The 15,874-nt window shown below is 45.0% G+C and overlaps 1 protein-coding gene across 1 annotated transcript in view; it reads right to left on the reverse strand.

Moving 5' to 3' along the window:
• The window catches only part of LOC126285291 (protein qui-1), a 1,482,105-nt gene that overhangs the window by 387,409 nt on the left and 1,078,822 nt on the right, over positions 1 to 15,874 (reverse strand). Inside the window, exon 9 of the mRNA XM_049984579.1 lies at positions 5,914 to 6,055. Coding sequence (XP_049840536.1) covers positions 5,914 to 6,055 — 142 coding nt within the window. The remainder of the gene's footprint in view (positions 1 to 5,913; positions 6,056 to 15,874) is intronic.

A 15,874-nucleotide genomic window follows, 5' to 3' on the forward strand; every position in this document is an offset into this window, starting at 1 on the left:
GAATGTCAGAAGCTTGAACTTGGTACAGAAACCAGAAAATCTGAAAAGGGAAATCCAAAGCCTCCATCTAGATATAGTAGCGGTCCGTGAAGTGAAATGGAAAGGAAGTAAGGATTTCTGGTCAGACGAGTGTAGGGTAATATCAACAGCAGCAGAAAATGGTGTAACGGGAGACATAGAGTGTGTAAATGTGAAAACTTCATTGAAAGGGTTGTTCTTATCAGAATAGATAACAAACCAACAAAGGTAGTTCAGATATACATGCCTACATCGCAAGTAGAAGAGGAAGAGAGAGAGAGAGAGAGAGCGAGAGAGAGAGAGAGAGAGAGAGAGAGAGAGAGAGAGAAAGTATATGAGGATATTGAAACGTTAATACAGCACATTAAGGGAGATAAAAATCTAATACTCATGGGGGACTGGAATGAAGTTGTAAGGGAAGGTGTAGAAGAAAAGGTTATAGGTGAATATGGGCTTCGGACAAGGAATGACAGAGAAGAAAGACTAATTGAGTTCTGTAACAAATTTCAGCTAGTAATACCGAATACTCTGTTCAAGAATCACAAGAGAAGGAGGTATACTAGGAAAAGGCCGGGTGATACGGAAGATTTCGAATGGATTACATCATGATCGCACAGACATTCCGAAATCAGATACTGGATTGTAAGGTGTATCCAGGAGCAAGTATAGACTCAGAACGTAGCGTTGAAGTGTAGGCTGAAGTTTAAGACATTAGTCAGGAAGAATCAACACGCAAAGAAGTTGGGTACGGAAGTACTAAGGAATGACGAGATACGTTTGAAATTCTCTAAGGCTATAGATACGGCAATAAGGAATAGCTCAGTGGGCAGCACAGTTGAAGAAGCATGGACATCTCCAAAAAGAGGCATGACGGAAGTTGGAAATGTACACATAGGTACAAGGAAGGTAAGGGCGAAGAAACCATGGGCAACAGGATGAATATTTCAGTTGACTGATGAAAGAAGGAAGTACAAAAATATTCAGGGATACTCAGGAATACAGGAATAAAAGTCGCCGAGGAATGAAATAAATAGGAAGTGCAGGGAAGCTCGGAGAAAACGAAAAAGAAATGATTGTCGGAAGGACTGACTCAGCATACAGGGAAGTCAAAACAAACTTTGGCGACATTTAAAGTAAGGTAGTAAAATTAAAAGTGTGAAGGGAATTTCACTGTTAATTGAAGAAGAGAGTCCAGTTAGGTCGAAAGAGTACACGGAAGGCCTCTATGAGGGGGAAGATTTGTGTGATGTATGGAGAAAGGAATTGGATTCGATTTAGAAGAGATAGGGGCTCCTGTATTAGAATCAGAATTTAAGAAAGCTTTGGAGGACTTAAGACCAAATAAGGCAGAAGGGATAGTTATCTATGCATCAGAATTTCATTCGGGGAAATGGCAACAAAACGAATATTCACGTTGGTGAGTAGAATGTATGAGTCTGGCGACATGCCATCTGACTTTCGGAAAAAGTCATCCACACAATTCCGCAGATTGCAAGAGCTGACAAGTACGATAGCTATCACACAATCAGCTTAACATCTCATGCATCCAAGTTGCTAATAAGAATACTATACAGAAGAACAGAAAATAAAGTTGAGGATTTGTTAGGTGACGATCGGTGTGGCTTTAGAAAAGGTAAAGGCACGAGGGAGGCAATTCTGACGTTGCGGGTGATAGCGGAAGCAGGTTTAAAGAAAAATTAAGACACGCTCATAGAATTTGTGGACTTTCGACAGTGTAAATTGGTGCAAGATGTTCGAAATTATGAGAAAAATACGGGTAAGCTGTAGGGATAGATGGGTAATATACAAGAGGGAATAATAAGAGGACGACCGACAACGAAATGCTCGGATTAAAAACGGTGTAAGACAGGGATGTGGTCTATCGACCCTACATTTCAATATTTACATAGAATAACTAATGATGGAAATAAAAGAAAGGTTCAGGAGTGGAATTAAAATTCAAGGTGAAACGGTATCAATGAAACGATTCATTGCTGTCCTGAGTGAATGTGAAGAAGAATCATGATATGCTGTATGGAATGAACATACTAATGGGTACAGAATATGGATTGAGAGTAAATTGAAGACAGACGAAAGTGATTAGAAGTAGCAGAAATGAAAACAACGAGAAACTTGACATCAGAATTGATGGACACGAAGTAGATGAAGTTAAGAAATTCTGCTACCTAGGCAGTAAAGTAACCGATGACACACCTAGCAAGAGGAACATCAAAAGCTGACTATCAGTGGCAAAAAGGGCATTCGCGGCCAAGAGAAGTCTACTAGTATCAAACATAAGCCTTAATTTGAGGTAAAAACTTCTAAGATTGTACTATTGTATGGTAGGAAACACGGACTGTGGGAAAACCGGAACAGATGAGAATCGAAGCATTTGAGATGTGGTGCTACGGACAAGTGTTGAAAATTAGGTGGACTGATAAGGTAAAGAATAAGAGAGGAAAAGAACATGTGGAAAACACTGATAAGGAAAAGGGACAGAATGATAGGATATCTCTTAAGACATGAGGGAATGACTTCCATTGTACTAGAGGAAACTCTAGAGTGCAGAAACAGTAGAGAAAGACACAAATTGGAATACATCTAGCAAATAATTGAAGGCGTACTTTGCAAGTGCTACTCTGACATGAAGAGGTTCACACAGGAGAGGAAAAAAAACACCAGTCCTACTCCTGTGCTACCGCAAACAGACCGCAACAGACTGCTGAGACCACTGTGCATGATCATGAGGGATGGGGTGAAGATCACAGGATGAGTCACCTTAAACATGAACATTCTACTGAAAAAGCTCAACACCAACATGGAACTCAAGCACCATGCTGTACCACAGTCAACAATGTCACTCCACCACCAACGGCACTCGAGTCTTGCAACATCCAGAATCACTACACACCACCACTGGTGAGTGCCGTCCTGCAGCACATCAGCTCTACTAGAGCAGCGCAACACGAAAATACAATGTTCACCGGCTACACCACCACCAATAGCAAGGTTTTAACCCTACTATGTGATACTGCTGTGACCACCGTGGGTAAGAGTGATGTATTGCACTGCAGCACGAATGTTCTACTGTAGTGGCCCCACAACAGCGCGGAGCTCTAATATCACGCTATTCCCTGGTCTTCTGGCTTAGTGCTAACTAAAGCCAGGTGTTCGCACCGTACAGATTGCTGTGCACCACCACTGGCTTGTGTCTCACTGTGACACAGTACTTCTACTGCGAGTATACAGTACTACCATGGGGATAAATGACATGCGTCCATTAGGTGAATCAGAGATCATACCTTCTAAAACGATAGCACAAGCGATCCAGAAAACTTGTCGAGAATCACTTACATCGCTCTTTCATACAACCTTAAATATGTTACACGTTGAAACATGATGAGCCTCCATACCAACCACGATAGATTCCAAAATCATCGGCCATGGGAAACCCAGAAAATGATTCTCCCACATGACCTCAGTAGATGACTTCTGAAAAGCATTTGGTTCAAGATCTCTCCAACGGTTATTAACGGAAGTAGGATAACAAACTCTATGGACAGAAATTTGGGACTAGAGAGAATTTCTTGTTAGGGAGGACGCAACACGTCATGTTGGATGGAGAGTTGTGGACAGATGTAGAAGTGCCAGAGAAATGTTATGGGACATTTGTTATTAATTTCGTGCTCTATGATCACGATATCAATGAATAAAAACGTCTTGGTGTGACAAACTACGGGAATGTGAAAGAGAATGATGAAATAGGCTCAGTTGTAGTAAAGCAAGTGATGAATTTAGGTTGATTGGTAGGACACTGGGAAAAGGCAGTTCTTTTAACAGCGATTACTTATAAAACGCTCGTGAGATATACTAGTCTATTGCTCAAGTTTGTGATATTCTTACAGAATAGGACTAACAGATGATATCGAAAGTACACAAAGAAGGGCAGCCGAAATGGTCAGAGACTGCGACAGGCAGGACTATTTGAGCCACTGCAATCAGATATTTCACGTCGTCAGATGGGCCACATGTTCCCGATAACCATCCAACCAACATCCACCACAGCTTGCCATCCCCATTTCCTCTCCATTTACATTGAGTCCAAGGCGTTGTAGCCCATCTCCACATCCACCTTGCTCACAGTAATACCTGGCTGAGCAGAACAACACAGCATCTAGTGGAGACAGGAAATGGCAACGTATGCGCTCTCCCGTGGTTGGTGGCTTGATCCCAGTAAGTCTCCAGCCCACACCCAGTAAGTCAATCACGGAGATGTCGCCACCATCGGAGGACTATTAGAGCTGTTTAGAGGACACCCTTAGCCCTGCGCTTTTAATTCCTTGGGAGGAATCCCTGAACCCCTACCTCTACTGCGTGAACCCACATTGCTCTGAAACCTAAAATGATCTTTCTTTAGGTTGGTTTCTACCAGCAGTCTTCCTATTCTTTTATAAATAATTCATGTATTTTGTGTCCATAACATATTCAAATGATAATTCTGTAATATTACACCTGTCGCACCTACATTCTTTGGAACTAGGTCTTTTATAATGACGAGCCAAAATATTATGACCAACTGCTTAATAGCTTGCTTGTCCGTATTTGGAATGAAATACATCACTGATTATGGGTATCAGGGATCCGACAGGTAGTTGGTCGTTTTGTGGAGGTATGTGTCACAGGTCATGTAATTTGAGTAAATAATGAGCCGCTGATTGGCGTCTGCGGTGATGGTGCCCGATAGCGACCCATGTGGGTTCCATAGGATTTACATCAGGCGGATTTGGTCGCCGAGATATCAACGTGACTTCACAATAATGCTCCCCAAACCGTTGTAGCACGGCTCTGGCGCCGAGACAGGAACAGATGAGATCGTCGTCGGAGAAGACATCAAGCATGAAGGGATGCACGTGGTTCGCATACGTCAGCATGTATTCGATTACTATCACAGAAGAGCAGAAGAACGTCTCCCATAGCATAATGCTGTTCCTATAAAACAGTCAGTGGGGCACTGCACGTTTCGAGCCGTTGTTCACCTCGATGAACGGGGTTTGTGGAGACGACCAGCGACCTACTGTAGCAAAAACGTTTCCGTTGTCGACAGTCGAAACCTGATGGTGCCGTCCCCACTGATATCGTAATTGACGATGGCGCTGGGTCACATGTGAACACGCATGTGTGGTGAGCTGCAGAGCTCCATGTTTAACAACGTACGATGAACGGTATGCTCCGAAACACTTGTGCGTGCACCAGCATTGTGCACTTTCTGCAGAGATGCTTCTGTTCACTATCTACCCTACTTAAAGGGCATACAAGCCTCCAAACCCCAGTCATAGACGTCCAACCATGTAGCACCTGGTGGAAGATTTACTGTCTTCCCACCTCTTTCGGTAGATGCCCACGAGAGGAGCTCGTGAAGATTCGAGCAGTTGACCGTTTTCGAGATACTCGTTCACATGCTCTGCAAAATGATAATCTGATCTTTGTCAAAGGCGCTTATATCAATGGATTTCCCCGTTGGAACCCATATCTTCGCTAGGATGATCACCCGTCCGTGTCTGCTTACATACTTTTGTTACCGCGCCACGTGTTTACAACGCCACCAGGCACCATCCAACGTCGCGGTGGGCAGTAATATGTTGGCTGATCAGTGTATATTATTCTTAGTGTCTGAGTGTTTTTGGTCTGATACATCTATGTCGCCTATTCCAGGTGCCTCGTTTCGGCGTCACTCTTTCAGTGCTCTGACAAATTCCTGTCTCATTTCCTAAAGATCTCATTTCTCTCCCTATACGGATACTGACCCAGGAAAGTGCAGCGGAAGAAAGATGGAATAGCGCAAAGACAGAGAAGAGAGGTTGTGACCATGTACACAGACGTGCCGCCGGCGCTCACCTGTGCCCTGCGCCGCGGCCACCATCATGGCCTTCACCTTGTCCAGACACTCGGACCAGCCGCCCCCTGGGTCCTGGAGGGACGGCTCCATGTCTGGCGAAGAGATGAGCTCCAGGTGGCTCTGCGCCTCCTGGAACACCTCCTGCGGACAAAAGAACAGGCGGCTGCAGGCTGTCCAGGATTACAAGGGAAGAGGCACAGTGACTATCGTCATACACATCTTTGACAAGTTGCATTCGTCTTTGGAGCTCCAAAATTCTTGATAGTATATGCCTGAAGTTCTAAGTGAAGAAGGCAGCAAACTAGCACTTTCCACAACTTTGCAAAATTCGTGGTTTCTAGAATGAATGCTTGTTCAGCAGTGGAGTGAGTGAAGACATGGAACTTTCTGGCAGATTAAAACTTTGTACCGAACTGAGATTAAACCCAAAACCTTTGAATTTCTCTTGCAAGCGCTCTACCGACTAAGCTACCCAGTCACGACTCATGTCCCTTCCTCCCAGCTTTAGTTCCGCCGGTTCTTCATCCACTGTCTCCCATACGTCACAGTAGTCCTCTGGAAACATCCGCCTGGCTGTGGCTAAGTCATGTCTTCCCAGTGTCCCTTCTTAGAGGATTGCTGTCCTGCACGTTTTACAGAACTTTTATAGGAAGTTAGGAGATGAGGTACTAGTGGAAGTAGCGCTGTGAGAGTGGGTTCTGAGTTGTTATTGCATAGCTTATCGGTAGAGCACTTGCCTGCGAAAGGCAAAGTTCCAGAATGTAGTTTTAACTTGCCAAGGATGTTCATGGATACTGTCCGTCTCATTTACTGCTTCGTTATGAACGCTCTTATAGATTAACAGTGCAGTTCAAGTCCACAAATTTTGCGAACCATTTCAAATGAAAGGGTGCTCCCCAACCTTCCTCAAGTCACGCAGTTGAAGTTGTATTCAGAGTAAAAAAAATTCTGGTATTCGAAGAGATGGAGAGCAAAGGGAAAGAAAAACGGTTGTTCAACAAGCGGACTCCCACAGTTTACTTCAACACAACTCTCATCTCAACAAAAAGAACTTTTTCTTTACAGTGAAAAGATATTCTGCATATGCTCTGGTTTACACCACTGTCCTACGATGACCTTGAGGTCGTATATGTTTTACTTACGTACAACCGAGCGAGGTGGCGCAGTGGTTAGCACACTGGACTCGCATTCGGGAGGACGACGGTTCAAACCCGTCTCCGGCCATCCTGATTTAGGTTTTCCGTGACTCCCCTAAATCGTTTCAGGCAAATGTCGGGATGGTTCCCTTGAAAGGGCACGGCCGATTTCCTTACCAATCCTTCCCTACCCATAGCTTGCGCTCCGTCTCTAATGACCTCGTTGTCGACGGGACGTTAAACACTAACCACCACCACCACTTACGTACAGAAATCTGATGGTTCTGTGCAGAGGATAAGTTAAAAGTCCTCGATGGTCAATTATTGATTCCTCTTTATCCATCTAAATAGCTAAACATGCAGTACTGATCAAGGGTCTGACACCCTTTTGGCCCACCAGTGAGGAAAAATTATACAGTGGTCTACATTTTGTTTCTTCTCTTAGTACAAAATCCGTATCTCCTAAGCTTCTTCGACGGTTTCTTTCATCAGGGTCCATTAGAGCTATGTTATTCGCAAATGTAAGCAACTGTATTCTTTCTCAGTTTGTTCTGATTTCTTTACAGTAATCTATGCCTACCGATAAGGATTCATTACATTCTTGCCTAATTCTAGCTTCCTTTTCCGTTTTACGTATCTATCTTTGCTATTGCTGTTTGGTCTGTCTATAGTTCTGAAATTATTCTTCACTATCTACATTATAGGTTAATTATGTTTAGAATTATCACACAAGGCAAAGCATATCGTTTTCAACAGAGCGCCAGTCAGGTAAATGGTGAAGTAATTGAGACGATCGGAGCTAGATAATGGTAAGCGAATTTAAGTAAATTTTACAGGCGAGTGGTATGGAGTCTCTCTAGACTATACCTGCCGTGTGGCGGCGCTCGGTCTGCAATCACTGATAGTGGCGACACGCGGGTCCGACGTATACTAACGGACCGCGGCCGATTTAAAGGCTACCACCTAGCAATTGTGGTGTCTGGCGGTGACATTACGGTGGTATAACTGCCTGTGAACGCACGTGATTTCTACGAGTGTGTGTACTCGGGACAGCGGCAGTCGTTCTGGAAGGGCCTTGAGATAAGGAAGCTTGGCGTGGCAACTGTTGACGCGGCGTGTCCGTGTTGCTGCGGCGGAACTGGGGCGATTAACATAACTCGAGTTGGTGCTGGTTGCAACCTGTCGCCGAATGCTTGTCTGCCCGTGTCGTCGGGTGTGTTTTGCTCTAATGTCGTGTGCCATGGCGTTTTGCAATTTTAGTAGGCTCAGGCGTGCCCGAAATTCCGATTCAATGATCCGCTGTTATATTGTCAAATGTAACTATCACTAGAAAAGAGTGTTAACTCTCTGTGCCTTAATAACTGAACCTAAAATATTATCTGCGGTTGAAATTTTATTCTGACCCAAGTACAATAACGATCTTGCATTTTACAATTTGTTGAGTGGTATTATTATTTAGTACTGGCCGTCACATTTACTAAGTCGAAGATTTACAAAGGAGAGTGGGTGTTATTAACAGTTCCTGCCTAGCTAGGCGTTATATTTTGAACCATGTGTTTCAACGTTTAGTAATTTTTATTTTATGTGTTATAGAGAGTTGATGTCATGCCCTATGTGGACGATTCGCCGTGTTGGCAAAGTTTCTAATTGTTCTGCTGATCTGTGCCATGTTGCTAAAGCAGGCAGTCGTAGCACAGGCCATTGTAAATTTTCTCTAGTGGTGAGGAGCACGGGCAGGTTTTAAGTGATAACTCACTAACTTCATGCTGATAGTCAGGCCCTTCAGGCCGAGAGGCGACGTCACTACCCTTTTAGGTTATTAATTTTATCTTGTTAGCTTATTTCATTAAAAAAAACCTTTGTTATATGAATTTATCTTTTGCTCTTCACTGCTCCTTTGGACGAAGTAAACTATCTGTTGGTTTTGCATTCTTCTAGCATTAACAAAACAGCATTTGTGGTTATATTTGGTTGGCCCTTCTGGCCTAATGATTAAAGTCATTCCTTTCAGTAACTTATTGTATTGGTCAATAATTAATCAAAGGTGTTGGGTCCTTCAGACCGTGATTATCTCCTTACGTTAAATATTAAGATTGTCATTCTGACATTACAGTTGTGAATGTTCAGCGGCCCTCAGGCTTGGAGTTTAAAATTTTTTATTGTGTTTTGTGATTATATATATATTTGTATCAGTGAACAAGTGTTTTTTATGTTTAATAAAACTAAATTGTGTTTGAAAGTGTAACCTCATTTAGGTCTACGCTTTCACTCCCTGAAGCCTTTGAGGTCTGCTTACCTTACGTTTGGTTAAGTTTTCCCACACCACGACGTATCAGCATGGTTTAGCTGTGAGATAGTAGGGCAGTGCTGCGTAACCACGGGGGGACTTGACTCATTTTCACATAATCAACACAGTCTGGTGCGCCCGTCTCTGCTACACTCCTGGAAATGGAAAAAAGAACACATTGACACCGGTGTGTCAGACCCACCATACTTGCTCCGGACACTGCGAGAGGGCTGTACAAGCAATGATCACACGCACGGCACAGCGGACACACCAGGAACCGCGGTGTTGGCCTTCGAATGGCGCTAGCTGCGCAGCATTTGTGCACCGCCGCCGTCAGTGTCAGCCAGTTTGCCGTGGCATACGGAGCTCCATCGCAGTCTTTAACACTGGTAGCATGCCGCGACAGCGTGGACGTGAACCGTATGCGCAGTTGACGGACTTTGAGCGAGGGCGTATAGTGGGCATGCGGGAGGCCGGGTGGACGTACCGCCGAATTGCTCAACACATGGGGCGTGAGGTCTCCACAGTACATCGATGTATCGATGTTGTCGCCAGTGGTCGGCGGAAGGTGCACGTGCCCGTCGACCTGGGACCGCACCGCAGCGACGCACGGATGCACCCCAAGAGCGTAGGATCCTACGCAGTGCCGTAGGGGACCGCACCGCCAGTTCCCAGCAAATTAGGGACACTGTTGCTCCTGGTGTATCGGCGAGGACCATTCGCAAACGTCTCCATGAAGCTGGGCTACGGTCCCGCACACCGTTAGGCCGTCTTCCGCTGACGCCCCAACATCGTGCAGCCCGCCTCCAGTGGTGTCGCGACAGGCGTGAATGGAGGGACGAATGGAGACGTGTCGTCTTCAGCGATGAGAGTCGCTTCTGCCTTGGTGCCAATGATGGTCGTATGCGTGTTTGGGGCCGTGCAGGTGAGCGCCACAATCAGGACTGCATACGACCGAGGCACACAGGGCCAACACCCGGCATCATGGTGTGGGGAGCGATCTCCTACACTGGCCGTACACCTCTGGTGATCGTCGAAGGGACACTGAATAGTGCACGGTACATCCAAACCGTCATAGAACCCATCGTTCTACCATTCCTAGACCGGCAAGGGAACTTGCTGTTCCAACAGGACAATGCACGTCCGCATGTATCCCGTGCCACCCAACGTGCTCTAGAAGGTGTAAGTCAACTACCCTGGCCAGCAAGATCTCCGGATCTGTCCCCCATTGAGCTTGTTTGGGACTGGATGAAGCGTCGTCTCACGCTGTCTGCACGTCCAGCACGAACGCTGGTCCAACTGAGGCGCCAGGTGCAAATGGCATGGCAAGCCGTTCCACAGGACTACATCCAGCATCTCTACGATCGTCTCCATGGGAGAATAGCAGCCTGCATTGCTGCGAAAGGTGGATATACACTGTACTAGTGCCGACATTGTGCATGCCCTGTTGCCTGTGTGTATGTGCCTGTGGTTCTGTCAGTGTGATCATGTGATGTATCTGACCCCAGGAATGTGTCAATAAAGTTTCCCCTTCCTGGGACAATGAATTCACGGTGTTCTTATTTCAATTTCCAGGAGTGTAGTACCATTAAGAGGAAGACACGGAAGTAAAGGTCTCGTTAAAAGCTGTTCTTGAGAGGGCTGCAGGAACTGCTAGGTACTGCAGTCGATCAATAAATAAAGCAAACGAGAAAGGGGAAAGCTTAATTGGCGTTTCACCCATCTGATCTTTATACATAAACATTCACCCTGCGTATAATTGTGCTCGCAAAACTCGAAGAGTAAGATGGTCCATTGACTTGAAATTTTGACACTATGTTGAATTCGATTACGTGAATATTTTTGGAGACCTATTTCATTAATATAAGTAACATGTAAATAAATACAGGGTGACAGTTAGTGAATCGTCATAACTGCAGACCGGTTTGCATTACTACGTTCAATCTGCACGGTTGGCTGTGGGAAACGACGGGAATTAGTATGTGCAAGCTCACGCTCCTTGTTGTCGGCGATTTGCAGCTGCGAATGTCACTGTACAGCGCATTTGGGGTAGCGAGAGTCTGCATTTCGTGATGGAGAAGTATCTTCATCCTCAACGGGTGACTGTGTGGTGTGCAGTGTCCACTCACGGAATAACTGGTGCGATATTCCTTGATGGCACTGTGACTGCCGAACGGTACCTGAAGGCTTTGGAAGATGATTTCGTCCCCATTATCTAAAGTGACCTCGATTTCGACAAGATATGGTTTAGACAAGGTCAAACTCGACCCCATAGAAGCAGGAGGGTGTTTGATGTACTGGAGAAGGACTTTGGGCACTGCATTCTAGCTCTGGGATACCCAGAGGCCACACGCATGGGCCCCGATTCGGAGACATATTCTCCGGATCTGAAAACATGCGACTCCTTTTTGTGGTGCTGTATTACAGATAAGTTGTACAGCAATAACCCCAAACCCATTGCTGAGCTGAAAACAGCCATTGTGGGGGTCATCGACAGCATCGATGTTTCTACATGTCAGCGGATCATATAGAATTTCGCTATTCTTTTGCGGCAAATCATCGCCAAAGATGGCAGCTGTATCGAACATCTCATAACCTAAATCCGAGTATGTCTTGTGACGTTTACATGTTGAATAAAGTATGTCTCTCCGTAGTTTGTACCTAATTTACGTTTTTTTTCATATAGTTCAATAATTGTCACCCTGTATGTACTATACACGGAAGAGCCAAAGGAACTGGTACACCTGCCTGGTATCGTGTAGGCCACGACGAGCACGCAGAAGTGCCGCAACACGACCTGGCATGGACTCGCCTAGTATGAAGTAGTGCTGGAACTGACACCACGAATTCTGCAGGACTGCCCACAAATCCCTAAGTGTACGAGGGGGTGCGGACCTCTCCTGAACAGCGCACTCAGAAGACTGTTCCTGGAGCCACTCTGTAGTAACTTTGGACATGTTTGGTGTCGCGTTGTCCTGCAGGAATTTCCGAAGTCCGTCGGAACGCACAATGGACATGAATGGATGCAGATAGACAGGGTGTTTACATAGGTGTCACCTGTCAGGGTCATCCCGTATCATTCCAACTGCACACGCCCCACAACGTTACCGAGCCTCCACCAGCTTGAACTGTCCCCTGCTGACATGCAGGATCCATGGATTCATGAGGTTGTCTCCATACAGGTACACGATCATCTGTTCGATACAATTTGAAACGAGACTCGTCCAAACAGCAGCATGTTTGCTGTCGTCAGCAGTCCAATTTCGGTGTTGAAGGACTCAGGCGAGGCGTAAAGCTTCGTGCCGTGAAGTCAGAAAGAGTACACGAGTGAGCCTTCGGCTCCGAAAGCCCATATCGATAATGTTTCGTTGAATGGTTCGCACATTTGCAGCAATTTGCGGAAGGGTTGACGCTGAACGATTCTCTTCAGTCTTCGTTTGTCCCGTTCCTGCAGGATATTTTTCCTACCGCAACGATGTCGTGATGCTTTAGCGGATTCCTGATATTGATGGTACACTCGTAAAATGGTCGGACGGGAAAATCCCCACTTCATTGCTACCTCAGAGACGCAGCGTCCCATAGCTCGTGCGCCGACCATAACATCACGTTCAGACTCACTTAAATCCTGGTAACCTGCCATTGTAGCAGCACTAACAGATCTAAGAACTGTGCCAGATAGTTACTTATTACTTACTTATTTATTTACTTATTTAATTATTGTTCCGTGGGACCAAATTAAGGAGAAGTCTCCATAGTCATGGAACGAGTCAATACCTGACATTATAACACGATATTAAAAACAGATAAAATGAAATATAAAAAAACATATTCAGGTGACAAGTCGTAAGTTTAAATAAAGAAAATCAACAATGTAACACTGGAATTAGCTTAATTTTTCAGCTCTTCCAGGAGCTCCTCGACAGAATAGAAGGAGTGAGCCATGAGGAAACTCTTCAGTTTAGACTTAAAAGAGTTTGGGCTACTGCTAAGATTTTTGTGTTGTTGTGGTAGCTTATTGAAAATGGATGCAGCAGAATACTGCACTCCTTTCTGCACAAGAGTCAAGGAAGTGTATTCCACATGCAGATTGGATTTCTGCCTAGTATTAACTGAGGGAAAGCTGCTAACTCTTGGGAATAGGCTAATATTGCTAACAACAAACGACATTAAAGAAAATATATACTGTGAGGGCAATGTCAGAATTCCCAGACTATTGAATAGGGGTCGACAAGAGGTTCTCGAACTTACACCACATATAGCTCGAACAGCCCGTTTTTGAGCCAAAAATACCCTTTTTGAATCAGAAGAATTACCCCAAAAAATAATACCATACGACATAAGCGTACGAAAATATGCGAAGTAGACTACTTTTCGTGTTGAAGTGTCACTTATTTCAGATACTGTTCTAATGATAAATAAAGCAGCATTTAGTTTCTGAACAAGAACCTGGACATGGGCTTTCCACAACAGCTTACTATCTATCCGAACACCTAGGAACTTGAACTGTTCCGTCTCGCTTATAATACTCACATTCTGTCCGATCAAAATATCGGTTCTTGTTGAATTTTGAGCTAGAAACTGTAAAAACTGAGTCTTAACTGTGATTTAGCTTCAAATTATTTTCCACAAGCTACGAACTTATTTCATGAACGACATTATTTGATACTGTTTCAATATTACACACAAGATCAGCAAACAGAAATACGTTTGAATCACCTGTAATACTGGAAGGCATATCATTTATATAAATAAGAAGCAGCAGTGGCCCCAGCACCGACCCTTGGGGAACGCCTCACTTAACAGTGCCCCATTGGGACTGAACATCACTACCACTCTCAATATTGCGGAGAATTACCTTCTGCTTTCTGTTCTTTCTGGCCTGCCTGTTTACATTGTATTTGGCTTCGCTTGCCCATACCAGTTTCTTTGGCTCTTCTGTATATGAAGGGGAAACTTTGTTATTAAAAGTCTAAAAGAGTATTCCGTAACACAAGCGGGTCTGAGGCTCCAGGTGCCGACCCATACTGTAAGTCCCGTATCACTACGTGGTGTAGTCCCCACGGGCGTCAATGCAGGCACTGACTCTGCCATCCAGTGTATCATACATACTGCGTATACTGTCCTGGGATACGTTATGACACGACTTTTCGACCTGTTCACGTACTTCTGTAACAGTTGTTGGCTGACGAGTTGCAGGACTCACTTCTCGTCCCACCATACATCACACGTGGTCGCTTGGAGGCATATCGTTGTGGCCTGCAATGGAGCCTGTGTCCCTTGGACAAATGCATTCCATGTGACAGCACTCACGTGGTCTACGTCTTAAGCGCAAACAGTCATCAGCTGCTTTCAGGCGGAGTCTGCTTTCACCTCTGAAGACCAGAGCACGCCATTCCAAATGATCTCCCTACGGCACCGGGGAAGCCGCGCACGCCGATCCTGTGACGTGAGAGGAAGACGGAAAGAGGAGTGCACGCCTGTAGTCCAACAGTTAATAAACGGTTCGCGACAGTTCGAGTTGGAGTGTCTCGGCTCACAAGCCCTCTTATCTGTGCTGGCTCGCGTCTGTGGTGCATGGACGTCCACGAACTTGTCTAGATGTGTGAGAATGTTCACGTTACCACTGATATCATTATCGTTGCATAACCGACGCAGAATGTCCAACGTGTGTGGCTGTTCTCCAAAATGACCATCCATCCTACCACTCGGAGAGACACTGTCTGACCCCTCTCAAACTCGCTCAGCTGGCTGAAGGAACCACGACTGCGTCTCTGTGGCATGATTGCTCTTGCTTCGCACGTTTGCACCATACTGAGCCTTCTGGCTGCGAGCATTCCTTGTTAAATGATATCTACTGCCAGACGACGTTGAAACCATCTTATATCCCCCAGGCGACATATGCCATCATCGGATGAAAATCGATGTCTTTTCAAATGTATTAATTTTTTGCCGGCAGTTTATAATAGTGGAACGTTGTTAGCAAACAGAAAAGTTGTGTCTTATCGTATCGGCTTATGACTAGAATACTACTACACGAACTGAATTAGCAACAACAATAAACGAGGCTGCAGGTCACAGAGAGGGAGGAAGATGAGATGCACAGGGAGGGGAGGGGGGGGGGGGGGAGGAAATGTTAGGCGCCTAACTGCAGATACATACATACATACTACTACTACTACCACCACTAAAAACAAAAATAAAAAACGATGCATCACGAAGGAATTATCAGGATAGGACAGGAATCAGTGTACAAACAAATGATTATAATTTCAGAAAAAAATGGGATGATTTACTGAAGAGAAGCAGCTTCACAAACTGAGCAAGTCAATAATGGATTGTCCACTCCTAGGTCTTATGCAAGCACTTATTTGGCTTGTCATTGATTGGCACAGTTGTTGAATGTCCTCCTGAGGGATATCGTACCAAATCCTGTCCAATTAGCTAGCCAGATCATCAAAATCTGAAGATGACTGAAGAGCCCTGCCCATAATATTGGAAACGTTCTCAGTTGTGGCGATTTCCGGCGACGTTGCTGGT

This window comes from Schistocerca gregaria, chromosome 8, assembly GCF_023897955.1.
Source record: "Schistocerca gregaria isolate iqSchGreg1 chromosome 8, iqSchGreg1.2, whole genome shotgun sequence".
Classification (NCBI taxonomy): domain Eukaryota; kingdom Metazoa; phylum Arthropoda; class Insecta; order Orthoptera; family Acrididae; genus Schistocerca; species Schistocerca gregaria.